This window comes from Mesocricetus auratus, unplaced genomic scaffold, assembly GCF_017639785.1.
Source record: "Mesocricetus auratus isolate SY011 unplaced genomic scaffold, BCM_Maur_2.0 Super-Scaffold_100010, whole genome shotgun sequence".
In the NCBI taxonomy this organism is placed as follows: domain Eukaryota; kingdom Metazoa; phylum Chordata; class Mammalia; order Rodentia; family Cricetidae; genus Mesocricetus; species Mesocricetus auratus.
In genome coordinates, this window is record NW_024429194.1 from 66740855 (window position 1) to 66760784 (window position 19930).

The 19930-nt window shown below is 51.2% G+C and overlaps 2 protein-coding genes across 10 annotated transcripts in view; both read left to right on the top strand.

Annotated features, from left to right (window-relative positions):
- The first annotated feature begins 287 nt into the window (after nucleotides 1–287).
- On the top strand, nucleotides 288–4131 carry Rhebl1 (RHEB like 1). 9 transcript variants are annotated; one of them, XM_040753869.1, is made up of 8 exons: nucleotides 288–642; nucleotides 1028–1171; nucleotides 1724–1791; nucleotides 2053–2135; nucleotides 2224–2280; nucleotides 2531–2578; nucleotides 3389–3470; nucleotides 3623–4131. In XM_040753869.1, exons 2-8 carry the CDS (start codon nucleotides 1066–1068, stop codon nucleotides 3710–3712), a joined length of 534 nt encoding a protein of 177 aa, XP_040609803.1. In that variant the 5' UTR covers nucleotides 288–642; nucleotides 1028–1065; the 3' UTR covers nucleotides 3713–4131. The 9 variants fall into 9 exon arrangements, 8 of the variants coding, with proteins under 8 accessions (XP_040609803.1, XP_021081185.1, XP_040609797.1 ...); XM_021225526.2 differs by having other exon boundaries at nucleotides 288–551; XM_040753863.1 differs by lacking the exon at nucleotides 288–642 and having other exon boundaries at nucleotides 661–1171.
- A 5775-nt stretch (nucleotides 4132–9906) lies between these two features.
- Kmt2d (lysine methyltransferase 2D) overlaps nucleotides 9907–19930 on the top strand; it is a 38881-nt gene continuing 28857 nt past the window's right edge. Inside the window, 14 exon segments of the mRNA XM_005067204.4 lie at nucleotides 9907–10044; nucleotides 14238–14323; nucleotides 14568–14694; nucleotides 14861–15084; nucleotides 15193–15302; nucleotides 15452–15614; nucleotides 15939–16104; nucleotides 16198–16312; nucleotides 16437–16594; nucleotides 16747–16892; nucleotides 17024–17676; nucleotides 17678–17842; nucleotides 17844–18459; nucleotides 18552–19660. Of these exon segments, the coding sequence (XP_005067261.1) occupies nucleotides 14275–14323; nucleotides 14568–14694; nucleotides 14861–15084; nucleotides 15193–15302; nucleotides 15452–15614; nucleotides 15939–16104; nucleotides 16198–16312; nucleotides 16437–16594; nucleotides 16747–16892; nucleotides 17024–17676; nucleotides 17678–17842; nucleotides 17844–18459; nucleotides 18552–19660 (3801 nt within the window). The 5' untranslated portion in view covers nucleotides 9907–10044; nucleotides 14238–14274.

Sequence of the window (19930 nt, forward strand, 5' to 3'; positions counted from 1 at the left end):
TCGTTATGTATTTTCACAACGGGTGTTTTTCCATCTACGATCCACAGCTTTTTGGGTAGGCAGCAAATGGGAAAGTACCTCTAGGACCCCGAGCTCCTTTCTCTTTCTTTATGAATGAACCGGCTCAGGTCTACGCATGCGCAGCTCCCAAAGCTCCTGTTCCACGTGAGCCCACCAGTCCCTCCTTGTGGGCGATTCCGCCCGCCCTCATTCTAATGGACCAATGAGGAGCAGCCTTGGGGGCGGGGCCGGGAGCCGCCCGGCTGGGTATTCTGCCCCTCCCCCGCCCCTGGCGCCCGGCTCCCTTGCGTAGAGCCGCGGTGTTGTGATCACGTGGGCTGCCCGGGGCGCGCGGCTTGTTTTGGTTTCCCTAGCGCTCACCCGGCGTAGCTTCGGTGAGCCGCTGTCCTTCTCGGGCTCCACTGCCACCTGCACCCCAGCTGGTGTTCGGGCTCTCTCGGCCCACGCTCCTAGGAGCCCCTCGGAGCGGCGTCCTGTCATGCCTCTGGTGCGCTAAAGGAAGGTGGCCATCCTGGGGTACCGCTCCGTAGGTGAGTCTCCGCCCTCCCGGGAGCACCAGCGGTGGCACCGTTGCTTTGTGGCCAGTAGAGGCGCGCAGTCGCGGGAACGTGACAAGAGCCAGTAAGGCCTGGGAAGAAGGCGGGTTTACTACCCGGCAATGGAAGGGTGGAGGGATGCTGGAAGAGGAGCGCTCAAGGGTTAAAGTGGACCGGGCTGTGGTTGCATCTGTGGTCCCCGCGTTACTCTGGGAGCAGGGATGGGATCAGCATTTGAAGGTGTGGTGGAGGTCTGCGCGGGCACACACTTGCAAGTGTCGGTGGGCAGGTGCACTAGATCCTGGGGAGTCGTGGATCTTCCTGTGGCGCTGCTGAATGCATCCCCGTAGCCAAACTGCTGCGGAGTCAACGTGTTAGGATGTTGGTAGTAATAGTCCAAGGGGAAGCATTGCTTGGGGGGAAATCTTTCACTGAATGGGAAGCTGATTTAGGATGCGTTTTGGTCCTAGCCACAGTCCAAAAGGACAAAAGGTATGAATATAGGTGGATGACTATATTACAACAATCTCTGGTCCTTAAAGGGAAGACATCTTTGGCACATCAATTTGTGGAAGGCGAGTTCCTGGAAGGCTACGATCCTACAGTGGAGAATAGTGAGTAATGTTCTTTAGTGTGAGGAGATGGAACCTACATAGACTGGGTGCCCTCTCCAGCTCCATAATTTGATATTTATTTGTTACCAAGGGGCTGATTTATTTATGTGTTAATCAGATCAGTTCTGGGAATCCTGTTCCGTGTCTAGACCTGGTTCTCAGCCCTCCTCATGCTGTGACCCTTTAGTGCAGCTCCTCATGTTTCCCCCACCATAAAATTATTTCCTGGCTACTTCATAACTGTAATTTTGCTACTGTTATGAGTTGTAATGCAAATATCTGATACACAGGATAGATGATATTTGACCCTCCAAAAGGTTGAGAACCGATGGTCTAGAGAGTGAAACTTGTAAGATTCTAGCCTGGGGTAGTATAGAATCTTTACTAAAGATGAGGACAGCAAGAACCCTAGCATAACTCTTCAGTTTCTTGGAGAGTTCCCCGGAACTAGTCTGTCTCTGTCACTTCCAGGGTCAGGAATATAAAGGAACACACATCACTGGTCCTACAAAGCCCCTCACAGTCAAGACGTTTTCCTCTTTGTTTTCGCAGCTTACAGCAAGACAGTGACTCTTGGCAAAGATGAGTTTCATCTACATCTAGTGGACACAGCAGGACAGGTACCAGTTGGGGTAGGGAGTCCAAATGTTGCAGTTCAGCCCTACATAAAGTCTTGTGGTCTGTGTGGTTCATGTGTGACGGTAGCATGAAAAGGGAAGCATTTCTGCTGTTATCAGTTGCTAGGCTCATTGGAGCTACTTCATAAATACCTGTTGAATGGGAGCAAGGCATGTCCCCACGAGGGCCACCTGTGTGCTATCCCACTGGCTTATGCCATTTGAATGATGTGGCTCTTGATACTCACGTTTGTTTCTTGTCAGGATGAGTACAGAGTTCTGCCCTATTCACTCATCATCGGGGTCCATGGCTACGTGCTTGTGTACTCTGTCACCTCTCTGCATAGGTATGTGACTAAGATTTTGAGTGGTGCTTGGAGGACTCAACAATAATCCCAGAACTGAGATTAGAGCTCTATCTCTTACATTTTGAAGCTTCCAAATCATTAAGAGCCTGTACCAAAAGCTACATGAAGGCCATGGTGAAACTCGGTAAGTGGCCTCGGGAAACAAAGTGTGGACGTGCTGGTCTGGAAGAAAGCAAACGTGTGGGTTCTTCAGGGAAGCTGGACATAGACCATGCCTGGCTTGTTTGGGAAATCATCTTGCATTGCTGTAGTTAGACTAGTTGGGGTCCATAGAGAATGGGGAAAGGGCTCTTTTTTTTTTTAATAGTTTATTTTTTACATTCCAGGGAAAGGGCTCTTATAATCATACAATAGTAACTGCTGTTTCATCACAGGCTGCCTGTGGTGCTTGTGGGGAACAAGGCAGATCTCTCTCCAGACAGGTGTGTAAACCTCTGCTGCTCATGGCAAAGGAAAGTAAGTTGTACTAGGGATCAGTCAAGCTATAGTCCTTCCCGCTATGTTTGAGACCGGATCTTCAGCATGTAGTCCAGACTGTCCTTTTTTTTTTTTTTTTGGTTTTTCAAGACAGGGTTTCTCTGTATTGTTTTGGAGGCTGTCCTAGAACTCACTCTGTAGACCAGGATGGCCTCAAACTCACAGAGATCCACCTGCCTCTGCCTCCTGAATGCTGTGATTAAAGGCATGAGCCACCAACGCCCGGCCAGACTGTCCTTTTAACTCCCTGTCCTCTTGCCTTTCCAGCAGTGCCAGTGGAGATTGTAGGGGTGGGTCACCATGTCTGGCCATTTTTCCCCCTTTTCATCATTACCTTGATGGTTACTTAAGGACAACTCTGTCATAAAGTCACAATTCCTATTTCAGGCTTTAGTCTTGCATTTATTTACCCATCATGCTTTTGTTTACATGTATTTTTTCTCACCTCACCCTCATCAAACCATGGGGGAGGGGTGTGAAGCATCAAGAGGAAATCTAAATCTCAAAGAATCTTCAGAGAGTTTTCAGGCATTGTTTGTTTGGGTTTTTTTTTTTTTTTTTTTTGGTATTTATGAGACAGGGTTTCTCTGTATTGTTTTGGAGTCTGTCCTGGAACTCGCTCTGTAGACCAGGCTGGTCTAGAACTCACAGAGATCCGCCTGCCTCTGCCTCCCGAGTGCTGGGATTAAAGGCATGCGCCAGTCTACAGGCATTGTTATCTGCCTTCCATCTTTATGTTCCAAATTTGCTTCCAGGGAGGTGCAGGCAATTCAAGGGAAGAAGCTAGCGGAGTCCTGGGGCGCTACGTTTGTGGAATCATCTGCTAGAGAGAACCAGGTGCTAACCTAAATTCTAGACTTCGTGACAGTGTCTTCCTTACACACTGCTTGGTGGTGGGGATGGTGAGGGGGTGGCGTGTGTGCCTCAGGGTTGGGTAGTATTGGCACTGATCCAATTGATACACCTCTGAATATGCTTATTCCTTGTAGCTAACTCAAGATATTTTCATCAAAGTTATCCAGGAAATTGCCCGTGTGGAGAATTCTTATGGGCAAGACCGCCGATGCTATCTTATGTGAGCTCTTGGCACGGAGTAGCTTCCTTGTTTCTGCTGTAGGCATTTTCCAGCCTGCAGTCAGGGGCAGACCCTCAGGACTTAACTGGTATGGGTATGGTTGTCAACTATGTCCCTGAACCTCTGGGCATATGGTGTGGTGCCCTCATTTTTTGCACACTCATCCCAGGTTCTGGTAGCCCGGATGTTAATGTTTACAAAGGGGCAAGATGTCTCATGGACACTGGCTTCTAACTCCTTGTTTTTCTAAATAAACTTTTATAATCTGCTCAGTTGGGATATGAGTCTTGGGCACTGATTCTCCACCCTCCTGGGTAGGTTTTGGGTATTGGTTGTGTAAGAGCATTGGTTGCTTGGCAGTTCTGAAGTAGAACTGGCTTCTGGGGTGACAATGTGCATTTGCAAATAAACTCAGAAATCTCTTGTGGTTGACTTCTGTCTGGGGAGAGCTGAGGGTCGACGGTTTCAATATTTAGTATGGAATCTTTTCTTACTCCTTGATTACTTAAGGACGGCTACTCTAAGAGTTAAGTACTTACCTTCTTCATTTATTTTGCCGTTTTTGTTTTCCTATACTTCACCAGTTGCTCTTGGGCTGCCCCACCCATAGAAGTTTGTGGGTTCTGAAGATCCCCTTACCTACAGTATACTGCCCTCTAGTGGCCAGCTGCCATATGCTGACTAGCTGTAGTACTGGGTCCTTGACATTTGCTGCACCTGAGCACGGAGGAGGGAAGCCCCTCATTTCTGGTGATATCAGAGAGAGCAGAGGTAGAGGCTATAAGTGTGTGATTACCCAAGAAAATTGAGAAAAGTAAAAAGTAATGTGCTTGGTGGACGTCAGTTCTGGCACCCCTCATGTCCCTTGTCTCTTTCTATATTGTGACTTTTTTCTTTTCTTTTTTAATTCGTTTGCTTATCTTTTTGTATCTTGCACGCCTTTGGAATTGTGCTACATTTTAGGTGTCAAAGATTTGTTTATGCCCTATATTATCCACTGTTGCAGTAGGGTGGGTATTTCAGCTAAGGGCGGGTCTTTTTAACACTACCTTTAAAACTGTGTGTGTGGGGTGTATGTCTGAGTGCAGATGCCTGAGGAGACAGGCTCTGATTCCTTGAAGCTGTAGTTACCCGGGGTGGTGAGTCACCAAACATGGGTACTGGAAACTGTACATGGGTCCTCTGCATAAGCAGAGCTGTCTTTCCAGCCCCTGCATCCGTTTCCCATGACTATTCGTCCCCACCCCCCAATTCATCCTCTAAGGAAGTTGTAAGGGTTACCTAAGAGGCACCACAGCATAATAGAGGACAAAGACCTCTTCCAAGTGGGGGAAGCTGCTTTACCCAGTATGCCTAAGTTTCCCATTTGTGAAGTAAGGTCGGCTTCAGGTATGGCGGTACCCCTGTAATCTCAGCATTTTGAAGGCTGAGGAAGGGGGGCCATCCTAGTCTGTATATGATGATGTCACATATTAGTCAAATACTCTGCCACTGAGCTATAGCTCCAGTCCCTTTTTATTTTTGGTTGAGACAGGGTTTCTCTGTGTAGTTCTGGTTGTCTTGGAACTCATTCTGTAGACCACGCTGGCCTCAAACTCAGAGATTCATCTGCCTCTGCTTCCCAAGGCCTGGGATTAAAGGCACATACCACCACTGCCCGGCTATTCCTTTTTGGAAAAAACTGTATTTTAAAAATACTATGTGTGTGGGCATACCATAACATTTAAATGGAGGTTAGAAGGTGACTGGTAAGAGTTGATTCTCTTCTACATGTGGGTCCTGGGGGTCAAACTCAGATCTTCAGGTATGAAAGTGTCTTTTGTTTATTGGGCTACCTAGTCAGCCCTCTAGAGAGTTCTTTTTGAACTTTTTTAAGGTTTATTTTTTATCTGGGCAGTGGTGGCACATGCCTTTAATCTCAGCACTTGGGAGGCAGACGCAGGCGGATCTCTGAGTCTGAGGCTAGCCTGGCCTACAGAGTAATTTCCAGGATAGCCAGGGCTTCATAGAGAATCCCTGTCTTGAAAAAACAAAAACAACAATAAAATATTTATTTTTATTGTCTGGGTGTTTTGCCTATATCTGTGTACCACTCATGTATTGTGCCAGAAGAGCACATCAGATCTCTTGGAAATGGAGTTATGGATGGCTGTGAGCCAACAAAGAAAGTTCTGGGAACCAAACCTAAGTCAGCTGGAAGATCAACCAGTGAGTGCCCTTAACTCCTGACAATCACCCAGGCCCTGAATGTACTGAATAGGGTCTCACTAAGTTGCTGAGGTAGGCCTTAGCTTTGCTGGTGTTGCCTAATCCTCTCAGTAGATAGGTGCTACCAAGCCTGGTTGTCCTTTTGATAGGAGTGTGTGTGTGTGTGTGTGTGTGTGTGTGTGTGTGTGTGTGTGTGTATGAGCAGTGTGCAAGCGTGTGTGTGCACGAATATGCAAAACTGTGGTACAAGTGTGGAGGTCAGAGGACAACTTTCAGGAATTGATTCTCTCCATCCACTGTCCTGGGATTGAAGAGGTTTGGTAGCAAACTATCTCCTGAGCCATTTTAGCCCAGACTATGACTTTGAAGTCCTCATCTTCCTCCTGTTTTCACATTATTGGGTTATGTAGGATTGCAGTGCTTAAGACCTTGTATTAAAAAAGAAGCCTTGAAGCCGGGCGGTGGTGGCACACGCCTTTAATCCCAGCATTGGGGAGGCAGAGGCAGGCGGATCTCTGTGAGTTCCAGGCCAGGCTGGACCGACAGCCTCCAAAACAATACAGACAAACCCTGTCTCGTGTAAAAAAACAAAACAAAACAAAAAAAAAAGCCTTGAGCTGAAGAGATGACTCAGTGGTTAAGAACATGTATCGCTCTTGCAGAGGACCTGAGTTCAATTCCCAGTATCTACATCAGGTAGCTTGCAACTGCTTGTAACTCCAGCTCCAGGGGATGGCCCTGACCTCAGGAACACGCACATATACAGATATACACACATGTACACATAAATTAGCCTTGGAGCTCAGTTGTTAAGAGTACTTAATGCTTTTGCAGAGGACCTAGGTTTGGTTCCCACCCCCCACACAGCAGCTCACAACTGCCTATATCATCAGTTCTAGGGGCTTTGATGCCCTCTTCTGGCCTTTGGGGGTTCCTGCATCCAGGTGTAGTACACACAAACTCACAAACATATACACAAATACATACATAAATAAAAATTTTAAGTGTTTCAGAGGATTAAGGTGGGGGATGAGGGGCCAAGTATGGTACATGCCTTTAATTCTAGCTCTCCGGAGGCCGAAGAACATGGATCTGAGTTAGAGGGTAGCCGTGTCTAGATGGCAGATTCCAAGGTAGTCAGGGTTTCACAAGACCTTATCTAAAAAACAAAACAACCCTCCCCCAAGCCCCCGAAAACAAAAAGTGAGGCAATATATACAATGTTCAGGATAGTCCAATCACAGGTTAATCTGTCAGTGAGGGTCTGCTTCTTTCCTTTTTGGGTATAGGCAGCAAGGAGGTACTTCCACTTTTCAACTCCTAGTTAAGCAAACTAGTTCTACTATAGCTTCAGACAGTTGTGGGGTTACTTGAAGTTTCTTTTTTAAAAATTTTGCTGCCAGGCTTCAGTGATCAGACTAGAAAACATGACACCAATGTATGGATAGCAGCATGTGTCTACTACTGAACTTCCTTTGACTGTGGCCTGATCAATTGTCACTGTCCAATATGGAAGGTCACACATGACTAAGTTTAACATAGTTATAATTAAGTTACTGAGTTGCACCACCTACCAACATTTCAAAGTACTCAACAGCTACATATATCTAAAGGCTGTATTCATGTGGATACAGCACATTTTACTCAACAGCTACATGTATCTAAAGGCTGTATTCATGTGGATACAGCACATTTTACTCAACAGCTACATGTATCTAAAGGCTGTATTCATGTAGATACAGCACATTTCCATCATAGTGAATCATGTTCTTTCCCCATAAAGGTAGCCTTAGACCCAATTTGTCAGCTTCTTTTCACTTTTTCCTCTTTAATTTTTTAAAACTGCATTTATCAGTTTATCCTGTGTGCTTGTGTGTCTGGGCACAATGGGTATGTGAAGGTCAGAGGACAGTTTGCAATGAGTTCTTCCACTAGGTGGGCCACAGGGATCAAACCCAGGTCTCCAGGCTTGGCAGTAAGTGCCTTTTACCCTCCAGGTCATCTCATTGGCCCTTAATTAATTAATTAATTAATTAAATCTTTGGGGGAGAATGTTGCGTTTGGTTTGAATTATGGGTTAATTTCTCAGGGTGACTCCTCGGCGATTTCCTCTAGTTTAGCCTCAGTCTTTTCATCTGTAATATGGAGATAATTCCTCCAAGCTGGTGAGGAAAAACTAAGATGATATAAAGTATCAAGTATACAGTTAATTTGTCTCAACCCGCTTACTCCATGTATAGTCTATGTAGAAAAGGTAATTCTATTTTTCCTATCAGACTTGGGGTGCGAGCGCTGGCCAAGGTCTTATCCAGATTAACAATATCCTAGTCAACTAGCACGGCATTTAGCTTAGTTTTTTTTTTTTTTAATAGGGAGACAGGTTCAGAAGATTTTTGTGAAAAATTAAATACTAGGTGAGCCACTCTAGATAGATGTTTTGGTAGGGAAGTGGTGTTTGGGGATCGTGAGGACACAGTATTTCCGTAAGAAAGGGTCTCGGAGTTAGAAGACCTGAGACTCGTCCAGCTCTCTTCCGGCCCCCGAACGTGGCAAGAACCCACCCTTTGCAGCGCCAGGCGCCGTGCCTCACTTTCTCCATTTGCGGACTCCAGTTCCCAGGATGCAGAGCAGCGGCCAATCTCCAGGCTCTTTTTCCATACACCCCCCCGCGCAATGATTGTCCCCAGCCAAAGCAAAGAGTTCCAAGGGTCAATCTCCTTTTAGGGAACAGAATTAAGAAGTGACCAGAATTCTAGTTTCACCACCCAGAAGGTAAAGGAGGCAGTTCCTGGGCCGCGGCGGCGAAGAGGGGGGCTTTATTCCCACGTGTCTGCCCGGCCGCCAGCCTGGCGCAGTAGGGGTTAACCTGCGGCGGAGGGATCCCGGAGCGTGTGCGTAGAACTGCAGAGTCACAGCCTTTCCTCCAAGAGGGTTGTACCCATCCGCCGCCCCGCTCCAACACAAAATAGGGCCTCCCCTTCTCCTTTCTCCCCTCGGGAGTGGGGTTCCCCAGGCAAAAGGCCCCCCTGGACCTCGCGCCGGACGCTCCTCGAGTTTCCACGACCGCTGCCCCGATCTCTGGCGAGGAAACAGCCTCTTCGCAGGAACCACCCTACCGGCCGAGCAGGAGGCGGAGGGGGGAGGCGGAGCGGCGCCGCGCTGCACTACTTTCCTCTCCGGTTGCAAATGGCTGCCTCGTTCCCCACTTTCCGCTCAGTTTCCTGACCCCCCGGCGCCGGGAGCCGGGGTTGGACCATGCACCTCTAGACCCCCCGCGATCATAGCCTGCCGGGGGTCTAGGGGGTGCTGCAGACCACAGCGGGCCAGGCCGGGGGCGGGGCAGCTCCCGAGGCCAGAGGGGAAGGGAGGCGAGCTCTGGGCCTGGAGCGGCCGAAGGGGAGCGGGCAGAGGGCTCGCACCGCCCGCCCCTTCCTCTTCCTCGCCCACCAACCCTCCTCCCTTCCCCGGGGGGAGCAGAAGGTGGGGGGCTCGAAGCCGCCGAGGGGGGACGCTCGGGGTCGCGGAGCCCGGCCGCTGGGTGTGTGTCAGGTTCGGCCCCGCCGGCTCCGCGTCGCCGTAGCTCGCGCGGCCCCAGGGCGCCGGCCGGGCGGGGAGAGGGGCTCGGCGCGGCTGCGAGGGGCTCACGTTCCATCCGGGCCCGGCGCGCGGCGCGGCGCGGCGCGGCATTCCTTCCGGGCTGCTGGGGAGGCGCCTCGACGTTCCATCTGGAGAGCCTCGACGTTCCGCCCGAGCCCGGCGCGGGCGGCCGGGGCGCTGGCCGGGCCCTAGGACTGCGAGGCCGCCCGGCGACGCGGATGCGGAGCCTGTTCGCCCAAGATCAAAGCCACCGGTGCTCTCTTTGTGTCCGCTCGGGATTCGCCGCCCTGGGGCTGTCCATGGAAACCTAAACTGCTGGAACCCGAGGCAGAGAACCCTTCTTGGCTTCTTGCTTTTTTTTTTTTTTCCGGGGGAAGGGTGGCCACTCCGACCTGGATTTACCGTTCTTGGCCCCCTTAAGCCCCCCCGAGTGGGGGGCGGCTGTGATCGCTCTGGCGGTTGGAGGTCGGGGAGCGGCCCGGGCTCTGGCCATGTTCTCGGATGAAGATTTCTGGATCGCCCTGTGAAGAGGTGAGTGAAGTCCGCCCGGCCTGGGCCCAGAAAGGGTTGGACTGGGGGCACAGCCAGATGGACTATCTTGGCCGGTGCTGGCCTTTAGGTTGGAGAAGGGGGTGCCAGAACTGGGGAGGGTTTCTTTGGCGGGGTCTGTCAAGGGAGCCTGAGCTAGCCGCCAAGGCAGAACTGAGGCCTGGTTTCTTGGGGTGTGCCTTTTTGAAGATTGGGGGTTCAGGGAACTACAGGAGTTTGGGAACATGTCCAGATAGCTTCTCTGCCTGTTTATTTTTGTGTTGAGGGAGTTCGACCAAACTAGGACCCAGGCCCTGATGCCAGCACCAATCCAGGCTGCTGTCCCCCACCCCCACCCTCCAGGGTTCCTTGGGACAGAGCAACCTGGGGCGGGGGTGCCATTGCCAGGTCGGACTTACTGCCAGATTGGACTTTAATGTTGTTCCTACCTAGCCGGGCACCCAAAACAGTCTGGGAAACTCAAGGAGCCCTGGGTCCTTCACCAGAGGGAGGGTGGTGGAAACTGGTGCGAGGAAGGGGGTGGCTGGGGCAAGAAGGAGGTGGGGCTGGGGCAGCTCTGGCCTTGCTGTTCAACTTGAAACTACCCCTGCATGGCAAAGTGACCCCAGCAAGGCCTAGTGGTGTCTTAACCTGCTTTGCTTCCCCTCCTCTCGGGATGGACATAATCTCCAGGGGATTATAGAGGAGGCTGTTGAGATTTGTTCTCCACGAATGTGGGCTGCAAAAAAAAAAAAAATGGCTTTTGTCTCCTGCCTTCTCTGGGCCTAGTGTAGAGAGTTAACTGCCCATGAGCCCCTAGTCTATCCTGAAACCCCCCCCGCCAGATCTCTACAGTGCTTTTCTGGCTACCGAGTGGCAAATAGTTCTCTGATGCTGTCCCAGCCCTGCAGAATGGCGAGGCTTGTACCTCTTTGGTGGAGAAATGACTTTATTTGTGCTCTTTGCTGCTGCAAGCCAGTGTTTCCACCCCTGGTAGGAGGTGCTGGGGAGAAGGGGTGTGTATGTGCAGCAGGAAGGGTGCACAATGAGCCTCCCGCCTCAGCCTCTGGGCCCTGGGCTGGGACAGCCTCTCTCACACCTGTCATGTTGACCAGCAGGGATTTGGCTAGTGCATTTTGCTCCCTCATTTCTACCCCCCGTAATACATTTGCTACATCTTCCTTGAGTCTCGTCTCAGCAAGGGGAAAGTAGGCTTCTGTCCTTGAGAGATTTGAGAGGTGGCACAGGGGTGGTGGAGTAGGGTAAGCTGTCACCTGTGGTCTCTGAGTCTGTTGTCTGCTCTCCAATGACTTCCTTAGGTGGCACTGTACCTTGTTAGCTCTGGCTACCCCCTAGGCTGACCTGACCCAGGGACAGTGTGTTACCATTTGGATCCTTCCTAGTGGACTGCCCGAAAATGGGGGTGGAGAGAGGTGCGGTTTGATTCTCTAGTTGGGAACCAGGAAGTCCTGAGTCCCACTGAAGAGCTGTTCACTCAAGGGCCTGCTCCAGCCTTTCACCCCTCCAAGCCTCCATTTCCTCCCTTGCAGAGAAAATGGAGTGAAATCTGTTGGTCTAGGGTGAACACAGGAAGGAGAGTGGCTGAGTAAATCTCTGCCTTCTTTCTTGCTGTTTTGGGCCTTTTAGATGTAAGACCAAGAAGTGTCAGCTACTAGAACAGAGGAAGCCTGGCCCAGGTACTAGCCTAGTTTCGATCCAGGGAAACCCCCTTGGGATGTGTATGTGTGTCTGTGTTTACTGGCTGCGACTGATGGGACGGGGAACCTTTGCCTTTCTTTGCTTAAATGCCTCTGGGGACTTGATTGCTATGGCACTTGGTATTTTGGTATAGATGCCGAACTGCAGGCTTGAGTAGTCGGGCTAAGGTTTCAGGCTTCTTGGAGATGCTCCTGGACTCTCTATGGTGCAGAAGGAGGACAGTTTGCTCTTTGCTGATCAGTCTTCCACCTTCCGTAGCTCCGTGAGTGGGACTCTTACTTTGGAGGGCCTTGCTACTCTGTTCCTCAAGGCTGGATGAAGAAGGTAGTTTCTGTACCTTCTTGGGCAGTGCTCGCTTTACCAGCCTGAGAAAGCTGTGCTTGGGGGAGGACAGAGGAATTTGTCCCTCTGGCCTTGTGTGAGGCGGTTCTCCTCCTACCCACTGCGTTATCACTGCTGCTTTCTATGTGTTGCTGTTTGTGGCTCCCTTGGCCTCAACTCTGAGAACAAAGTTGGTGGAGGATCCTTAAGGAAAAAATATGGTAAATGCAAACATTTAGAAAACTCTGAAGTCCTCTTGGACCTTTGGTATGACCATTGAGTAGCAAGAGGGACTTGGCTTGAGCCTTGACCCCCAGTTCCCACTTCCTACAGGTGGCTTGGAAGGGCCTGTTGAAGTTCAGACCGTGCTTCTGTAAGCTGGCTGGAGGGGCCCTGCTGTCTTCTAAATGGACTGTTGTGTGTGAGGTTTGGAAAGGAGGTAGTTTGGGAATGGAGGTAATAGGTGTCAGGTGAAGCCTTGTGTCTCTAACCTGGTAGGGTTTGAGGGTCGGAAGGAAAGTAAAGTAGCATCCTTCACTTTGACATGGCTCAGGAATTGCCAGCATTTGGAAATGCAATTCTGAACCTAGGGAAGGAAAACGACTGATTTTGTGCTCGCTAGGGAATTGGTTTACTGATCTTGGGCACTTTGAGTGTTTCCTTTGCTATTCAGCCCCAAATGATGGACCGGGATATATGCTGTCCTGTTTCAGAGGACAGGATTATGTGTACTCAGGTTAGTGATCACTGGCTAAACAAGAGGAGAGGAGAAGATGGGAGGTGAATTTCTTAGGCTTTTATTATTTACAGTTTCTTTTCTAGCATTCTCCATACCTCACCTTTAGAAGCACTAGACTCTCTGATTAAGAAAAGGGTCTACTCTACTCACTAACAGCTGCAGGCACTTATCCTTTTCAGCCTGATGTAAGGTTTCTTTCCTAGTTATATATACTCTTGGTAATTCTTGTCTGTTTACAACAGTTTAACTATGTAACTCTTACTGGCCTGGAGCTCTTTATGTAGATCAGACTGACCTCCAACTTGCATTGATCCCTCTGTTTCTGTCTCCCAAGAAATGGCATTATTGTATGTGCCACCAGGCCTGGCATCTCTAATTCTTACTCTTGCCTCCTCTCAGTCTTTAATGTGCTGCTTTGGAGGTCAAGGGAAATCACCCAGTGTTCTGTGGGTCTTAAGCTTTTCAGATGTAGATTTGTGTATTTCATTAGGTTTTGATATATGTTGGCCCTGTGAGAAGGGAGAGAGGGACCGTTAACTCTGCAAGTATTTGGAAACCCTACTTGACTTAAGAGGAAGGAAACTATTCTGCTCTGTTATGTCCTGCCCCATTTAGCCCTCCTCCAAGTAGCAATGTGCTTCCTGAGACTACAACTCCCAGCATGCTTAGCCCCAAGCCTGCTTACACATGCTCAGTAACTCTTAAGGCCCACTTCTGTTAACTACTAGGAGCATCTAAGAAAGAAGGGCAGTTGGCGTTGCTAAGGGCAACAACCTGAGGCCTTCATGCTAGGTGAGACCCAGGGCGCATTTAGGGCTGGGGCCAATAGTGGTACTGAGTTTCATGCCTGGCTATTGCAGGCTCCTTCTGTTGTGTTTGAGATGTCCTTGTTGAAAGCAGTGGAGATCCATTCATATCTAGCCTTTAGGTTAGTACTGTTTTGAATCTCTTGCAAGACCCTAGGACTCTGCCCTTTCAGAGAGGGATTTTGGCATGACTGAGACTTCTGGCCTAGTAGGTTGCTACTTTCAGGACTGTAGGATGGTAGCTGACCTGAGACCTAAGCATAAAGGCTAAGGATTAGGACCCAGGAGTTAAGATGAGACAATGGACTGTACTAAGTGTAACTGGATGTATTTTTACTTGGATGTGATTGCATCAGGAACTGCTATGGAGGAGGGTGGAAGTGGGAAAGTAGAATAGATGCCCTGAGAGCCCAGGATGAGAGAAGGAGGTATGTGTTTGGGGAGGAAGTGGGCAGTGGGATAAGACACAGAATGGTTTTATTTGTCATTACTGTAGAGGTTTGTAGACAAGCTTTGTCTCTGATGTCTAAGGGTTAGCTGACTTCTTATAATGGGAAAAAGGGTCACTGGAGAAGCTTATTGGACATACAAATACCTTTTGGGACCAACAGGTCTCCCCGAGAGGGCCCTGCCCAGTCGGAGAGAGGGATGGACAGCCAGAAGCCGCCTGGTGAAGACAAAGATTCAGAACCGGCAGGTGGGTAGGACAAATTCTGAGTGTGCTGACAGCTTTGGCTCCTCGTGGGTAGCCCTTTATTTCTGGTCCTGGCACAAGTTCTGGCTAAGTCTGTAATAGACAGGTAATTGAAGAACTTTGTCCTTTGAGATGGAAGTTTCAGTTCCATCTCTGTGAGCCACTGAGAATTTAGATAATTTCATGCATCTGTTGAGTGAATTTAGTAATCTAAGTCAGGCTGACATGTACTCTTCTGTTTATTCAGCTGATGGACCTGCAGCCTCTGAGGAGCCAGGTGCCACTGAGCCAGACCTTCCTAACCTGTGTGTTGGGGAGGTCTCTGTCCCTAGTTCTGGGAGTCCCAGGCTTCAGAAGCCTCCTCATGACTGCAGGTAACTTGTTTGTGGAAAATGGAACTTTCTGGGCACATAAAGGTTTGATTGGTGTGTCTAGGGCTTTACAAGAGCGGATGTGAGAGAATGAATGAGTAGGATACATGAGATGCCAATCATGGGGTTATCAGGGCCTGGCATAGTGCTGATGTTTGTGTGTCCACAGTGGGGGTCCAGCACGGCGATGTGCTCTCTGTAACTGCGGGGAGCCCAGCCTGCATGGGCAGAGGGAGCTCCAGTGCTTTGAATTGCCATTTGACTGGCCCCGGTCTCCAGTGGTGTCCTCTGGGGGAAACCCAGGACCCTGTGAAGCAGTGCTGCCCAGTGAGGACCTGTCACAAATTGGTTTCCCTGAGGGCCTTACACCTGCCCACCTAGGAGAACCTGGAGGTAAGTGAGAGAGGTGGGTTTGGCAGCAGTGTGGAGGCTGGGCAGTCTTGAGTTACTGGCCACTGTATTCATTTGTTCCTCTCTGTTTCCCTCTTCCCACCTGTGAAGGGCACTGCTGGGCACATCACTGGTGTGCTGTGTGGTCAGCGGGTGTATGGGGGCAGGAGGGCCCAGAACTATGTGGTGTGGACAAGGCCATCTTCTCAGGGATCTCACAGGTAGGACTGAGGTCAGATGATTGTGTAGGTGAAGGCAGGGCTGGGCTTCTGGGAGTCAGGGCAGAGTGACCATACTGAGGAGGGGCTGGTGGCCAAGCCGTTTGTCTGGAGAGAGCTGGCTGGCTCTGAGGCTCTCTCCATTCTTGCAGCGCTGCTCTCACTGCACCAGGTTCGGTGCCTCCATTCCTTGCCGCTCACCTGGATGTCCACGGCTTTACCACTTCCCCTGTGCGACTGCCAGTGGTTCCTTCTTATCCATGAAAACATTGCAGCTGCTCTGCCCAGACCACAGTGAGGGGGCTGCACATTTGGGTGAGAAGTCCTATTCTCTGGAAATAGAGCAAATGAAGGACCAAGTGGGCCTTGGATTTTGGTACCCCACAAAACATTCTTCAAAGACATAAAGCCATTCTGCCCCAGGAAAATGGATGCAAACTTTGTTAGAACAGGGACTTTGCCTATATTTATTTACTCTGGTATCTGCCGTGCCTACAATAGTACCTAGCATGTATTTATAGGCACTTGGTAACTCTTTTTTATTCTGAGTCAATGCAATACCTGGTGGCTGTATATCACAGTGCTCAGTTGTATGAGCACCTGTAGCTGACCTGCTCTGTCTCTTCCTTCCTACTGCAGAGGAGGCTCGCTGTGCAGTGTGTGAGGGGCCGGGAGAGCTGTGCGACCTCTTCTTCTGTACCAGTTGTGGGCATCACTATCATGGAGCCTGTCTGGACACTGCTCTGACTGCCCGCAAGCGTGCTGGCTGGCAGTGCCCTGAATGCAAAGAGTGCCAAGCCTGCAGGTAAGGGTGTGAGGGCTGATGTGCAGCCACATGCAAAGTGGGAACAGAAAACGAGGCTGGGAAGGATCCCATCATGTGTCCTCTGCCCCTCAGGAAACCTGGGAATGATTCTAAGATGTTGGTCTGTGAGACGTGTGACAAAGGATATCATACTTTCTGCTTAAAACCACCCATAGAGGAACTGCCTGCTCACTCATGGAAATGTATGGTGAGTATCTTCTGATGCCAGCTCCTTCAGCATCTGCAGAGTTGACTTGCATTTACCATCCTGTGTACTCCTGTCTTCAACTGTGCTTTGACTAGTGCCTGTCTTGCCTGCTTGCTTCCCCTAGACATGCCGGGTATGTCGGGCCTGTGGGGCAGGCTCAGCAGAACTGAATCCGAACTCTGAATGGTTTGAGAACTATTCGCTCTGTCACCGTTGTCATAAAGCCCAGGGAGGTCAGCCTGTCATTTCTGTTGCTGAGCAGCGGCCACCTGTCCGTAGTAGGTAAGCAGTGTAGACTGAGTTGGGACGGGGCCATGTAAATCAATGGCCAGTCAGCAGTGCAGTCCACAGTGTTTATGCCGTGTCCCAGTGTGCTCTCTAGGAGCTGTTAGCTGGTGAGAGCCACAGTGCCTGCTTCCCTGTACCCTCTGCAGATTTTCACCCCCAGAGCCTGGCGATGTCCCCACTGATGAGCCTGATGCTCTGTACGTTGCATGCCAAGGGCAGCCAAAGGGTGGGCACGTGACCTCTATGCAACCCAAGGAACCTGGACCCCTGCAATGTGACGCCAAACCACTAGGTGAGTAGGGTTTAAAGGTCCCTGAAACTAATCTTTTGTTCTGTGGCAAGAGACAGTTTTTGCTTTGCCCCAGACCCTGTACTTTTTGTGGAGTTTGAGCTCGATAGGAGTAGACTATGTTGTGTCTGCAGGGAGAGCAGGGACCCAACTTGAAGCCCAGTTGGAGGCTCCCGTAAATGAGGAGATGCCACTGCTGCCCCCGCCTGAGGAGTCACCCCTGTCTCCACCACCTGAAGAATCACCTACATCTCCACCACCCGAAGCCTCACGTTTGTCCCCACCACCTGATGAATCACCTGAATCCATGCTACCTGAGGCATCACACCTGTCCCCACCGACTGAGGAATCACCCCTTTCTCCACCACCTGAGGAATCTCCTTTGTCCCCTCCACCTGAATCGTCACCTTTTTCTCCATTGGAGGAGTCACCTCCATCTCCTGCACTAGAGACGCCCCTGTCCCCACCACCTGAAGCCTCACCCCTGTCTCCACCATTCGAGGAATCTCCTCTCTCCCCTCCACCTGAGGAATTGCCCACCTCCCCACCACCTGAGGCATCTCGCCTATCTCCACCACCTGAGGAGTCACCCATGTCCCCTCCACCTGAGGAGTCACCCATGTCCCCTCCACCCGAGGCATCTCGTCTGTTCCCGCCATTTGAGGAGTCTCCTCTGTCTCCTCCACCTGAAGAGTCTCCTCTGTCTCCACCTCCGGAGGCATCACGACTGTCCCCACCCCCTGAGGACTCACCCATGTCTCCCCCACCTGAAGACTCACCTATGTCCCCCCCCACCTGAAGTATCACGCTTCTCCCCCTTGCCTGTCCTGTCACACTTATCTCCCCTGCCTGAGGTATCGCGGCTTTCCCCACCTCCTGAGGAATCTCCCCTGTCCCCACCTCCTGAGGACTCTCCCACGTCACCTCCACCTGAGGCTTCACGACTATCCCCTCCCCCCTGAAGACTCTCCGGTGTCACCACCACCAGAGGACTCACTCATGTCCCTGCCACTGGAGGAGTCACCCTTGTCACCACTGCCTGAGGCACCGAGACTCTGCCCTCAGCCCGAGGAACCATACCTGTCTCCTCAGCCTGAAGAGCCCCGACTCTGTCCCCAGCCTGAGGAGCTGCCCCTGTCTCCACGGTCTGAGGAGCCATGCCTGTCCCCTGTGCTTGCAGAGCCGTGTCTATCTTCTCAGCCTGAGGAACCACACTTGTCTCCTGTGCTTCAGGAACAACATTTGTCCCCTCAGCCTGAGGAACCGCATCTGTCCCCTCAGCCTAAGGACCCACACCTGTCTCCCCAGTCTGAGGAGCCTTGCCTGTCCCCCAAGCCTGAGGAACTGTACCAATCTCCTCGACCTGAAGAACCTCCTGAGGAACCAAGCCAGTGCCCTGCACCTAAGGAGTTGTCCTTGTTTCCCCCAACTGGGGAGCCACCTTTATCGCCCATGCTCGGAGAGCCAGTCGTGTCTGAGCCTGGGGAGCCACCTCTATCCCCACTTCCTGAGGAGCTGCCCTTGTCTCTATCGGAGGAGCCAGCCTTGTCACCTCAGCTGATGCCACCAGGTAAGGAGAAGTTAATGTCCCCCTCCTCTGGGGCAGTCTTGGCACTTCGGCACATCTAATCTAAGGGCCTCTCTTTTTCTCTTCTCCCTCAGATCCTCTTCCTCCTCCGCTCTCGCCCATTATCCCAGCTGCGGCTCCTCCAGCCTTGTCTCCTTTGGGGGAGTTAGAGTACCCCTTTGGTGCCAAAGGGGACAGTGACCCTGAGTCACCATTGGCTGCCCCCATCCTAGAGACACCTATCAGCCCTCCACCAGAAGCTAACTGCACTGACCCTGAGCCTGTGCCCCCGATGATCCTTCCCCCATCTCCAGGCTCCCCACTGGGACCTGCTTCTCCTGCCCTCATGGAGCCCCTCCCTCCACCTTGTTCTCCGCTCCTCGAGCATTCCTTGCCTCCTCCACCTTCTCCTCCTTCCCAGTGTTCACCTCCTGCTCTGCCACTGTCTCTGCCCTCCCCATTGAGTCCTGTGCAGAAGGGTGTGGATGTCTCAGATGAGGCTGAGATGCATGAAATGGAGACTGAGAAAGGTCCAGAACCTGAGTGTCCAGCCTTGGAACCCAGTGCCACCAGTCCTCTGCCATCCCCTATGGGGGACCTCTCTTGCCCTGCCCCTAGCCCTGCCCCTGCCCTGGATGACTTCTCTGGCTTGGGAGAAGACACAGCCCCTCTAGATGGGACTGATGCTAATGCTTCACAGTCACGGACCGGACAGACCCCTGGCAGTTTGGCTGGTGAACTTAAAGGTTCTCCTGTGCTCCTGGACCCTGAGGAGCTGACCCCTGTGACCCCTATGGAGGTCTATGGCCCAGATTGCAAGCAGGCAGGGCAGGGCTCGCCCTGTGAAGAACAGGAGGAGCTGGGTGCACCCCTGGCCCCCATGCCGCCTACTCTCATCAAATCAGACATCGTTAATGAGATCTCAAATCTGAGCCAGGGCGATGCAAGTGCCAGTTTTCCTGGTTCAGAGCCCCTACTGGGTTCTCCTGATCCTGAGGGGGGTGGCTCCTTGTCCATGGAGCTGGGAGTGTCTACAGATGTTAGTCCAGCCCGAGATGAGGGCTCCCTGCGCCTCTGTACCGACTCACTACCAGAGACTGATGACTCACTGTTGTGTGACACTGGGACAACCATCAGTGGAGGCAAAGCGGAGGGAGACAAGGGGCGTCGGCGCAGCTCCCCAGCCCGCTCCCGAATCAAACAGGTAACTTCAGCACTGAGCATGCTCACACTCCTGTCAGTCACAGCCCTGAGCTGTAGTCTGGATTCGTCCAGAGATCCTTCAGGTCAGCTCTGCCTAGCCGACCTCTGTGCATAGAGGGGAAATCATTTACCCAGGTTCACAGTCACTCAGAAATAGAATTGGGACCTAAAACCTGGTACTTTCAACTCATTTTTGTTTTTTCCCTTATCCCACATTCACTGTTCTTAGAACAGAAGACTGGCCTGATCACTACTTGTTGCTATTTGGAAA

What these genes read in the sequence shown, in the direction of transcription:
- Rhebl1 (XM_040753863.1), top strand. Translation starts at nt 937, where the DNA reads ATGTTGGTAGTAATAGTCCAAGGGGAAGCATTGCTTGGGGGGAAATCT. An exon ending in GAAGGCCATGGTGAAACTCG is followed by an intron (nt 2,281 to 2,530) that starts GTAAGTGGCCTC and finishes GTTTCATCACAG; the next exon opens with GCTGCCTGTGGTGCTTGTGG. An exon ending in CATCTGCTAGAGAGAACCAG is followed by an intron (nt 3,471 to 3,622) that starts GTGCTAACCTAA and finishes TATTCCTTGTAG; the next exon opens with CTAACTCAAGATATTTTCAT.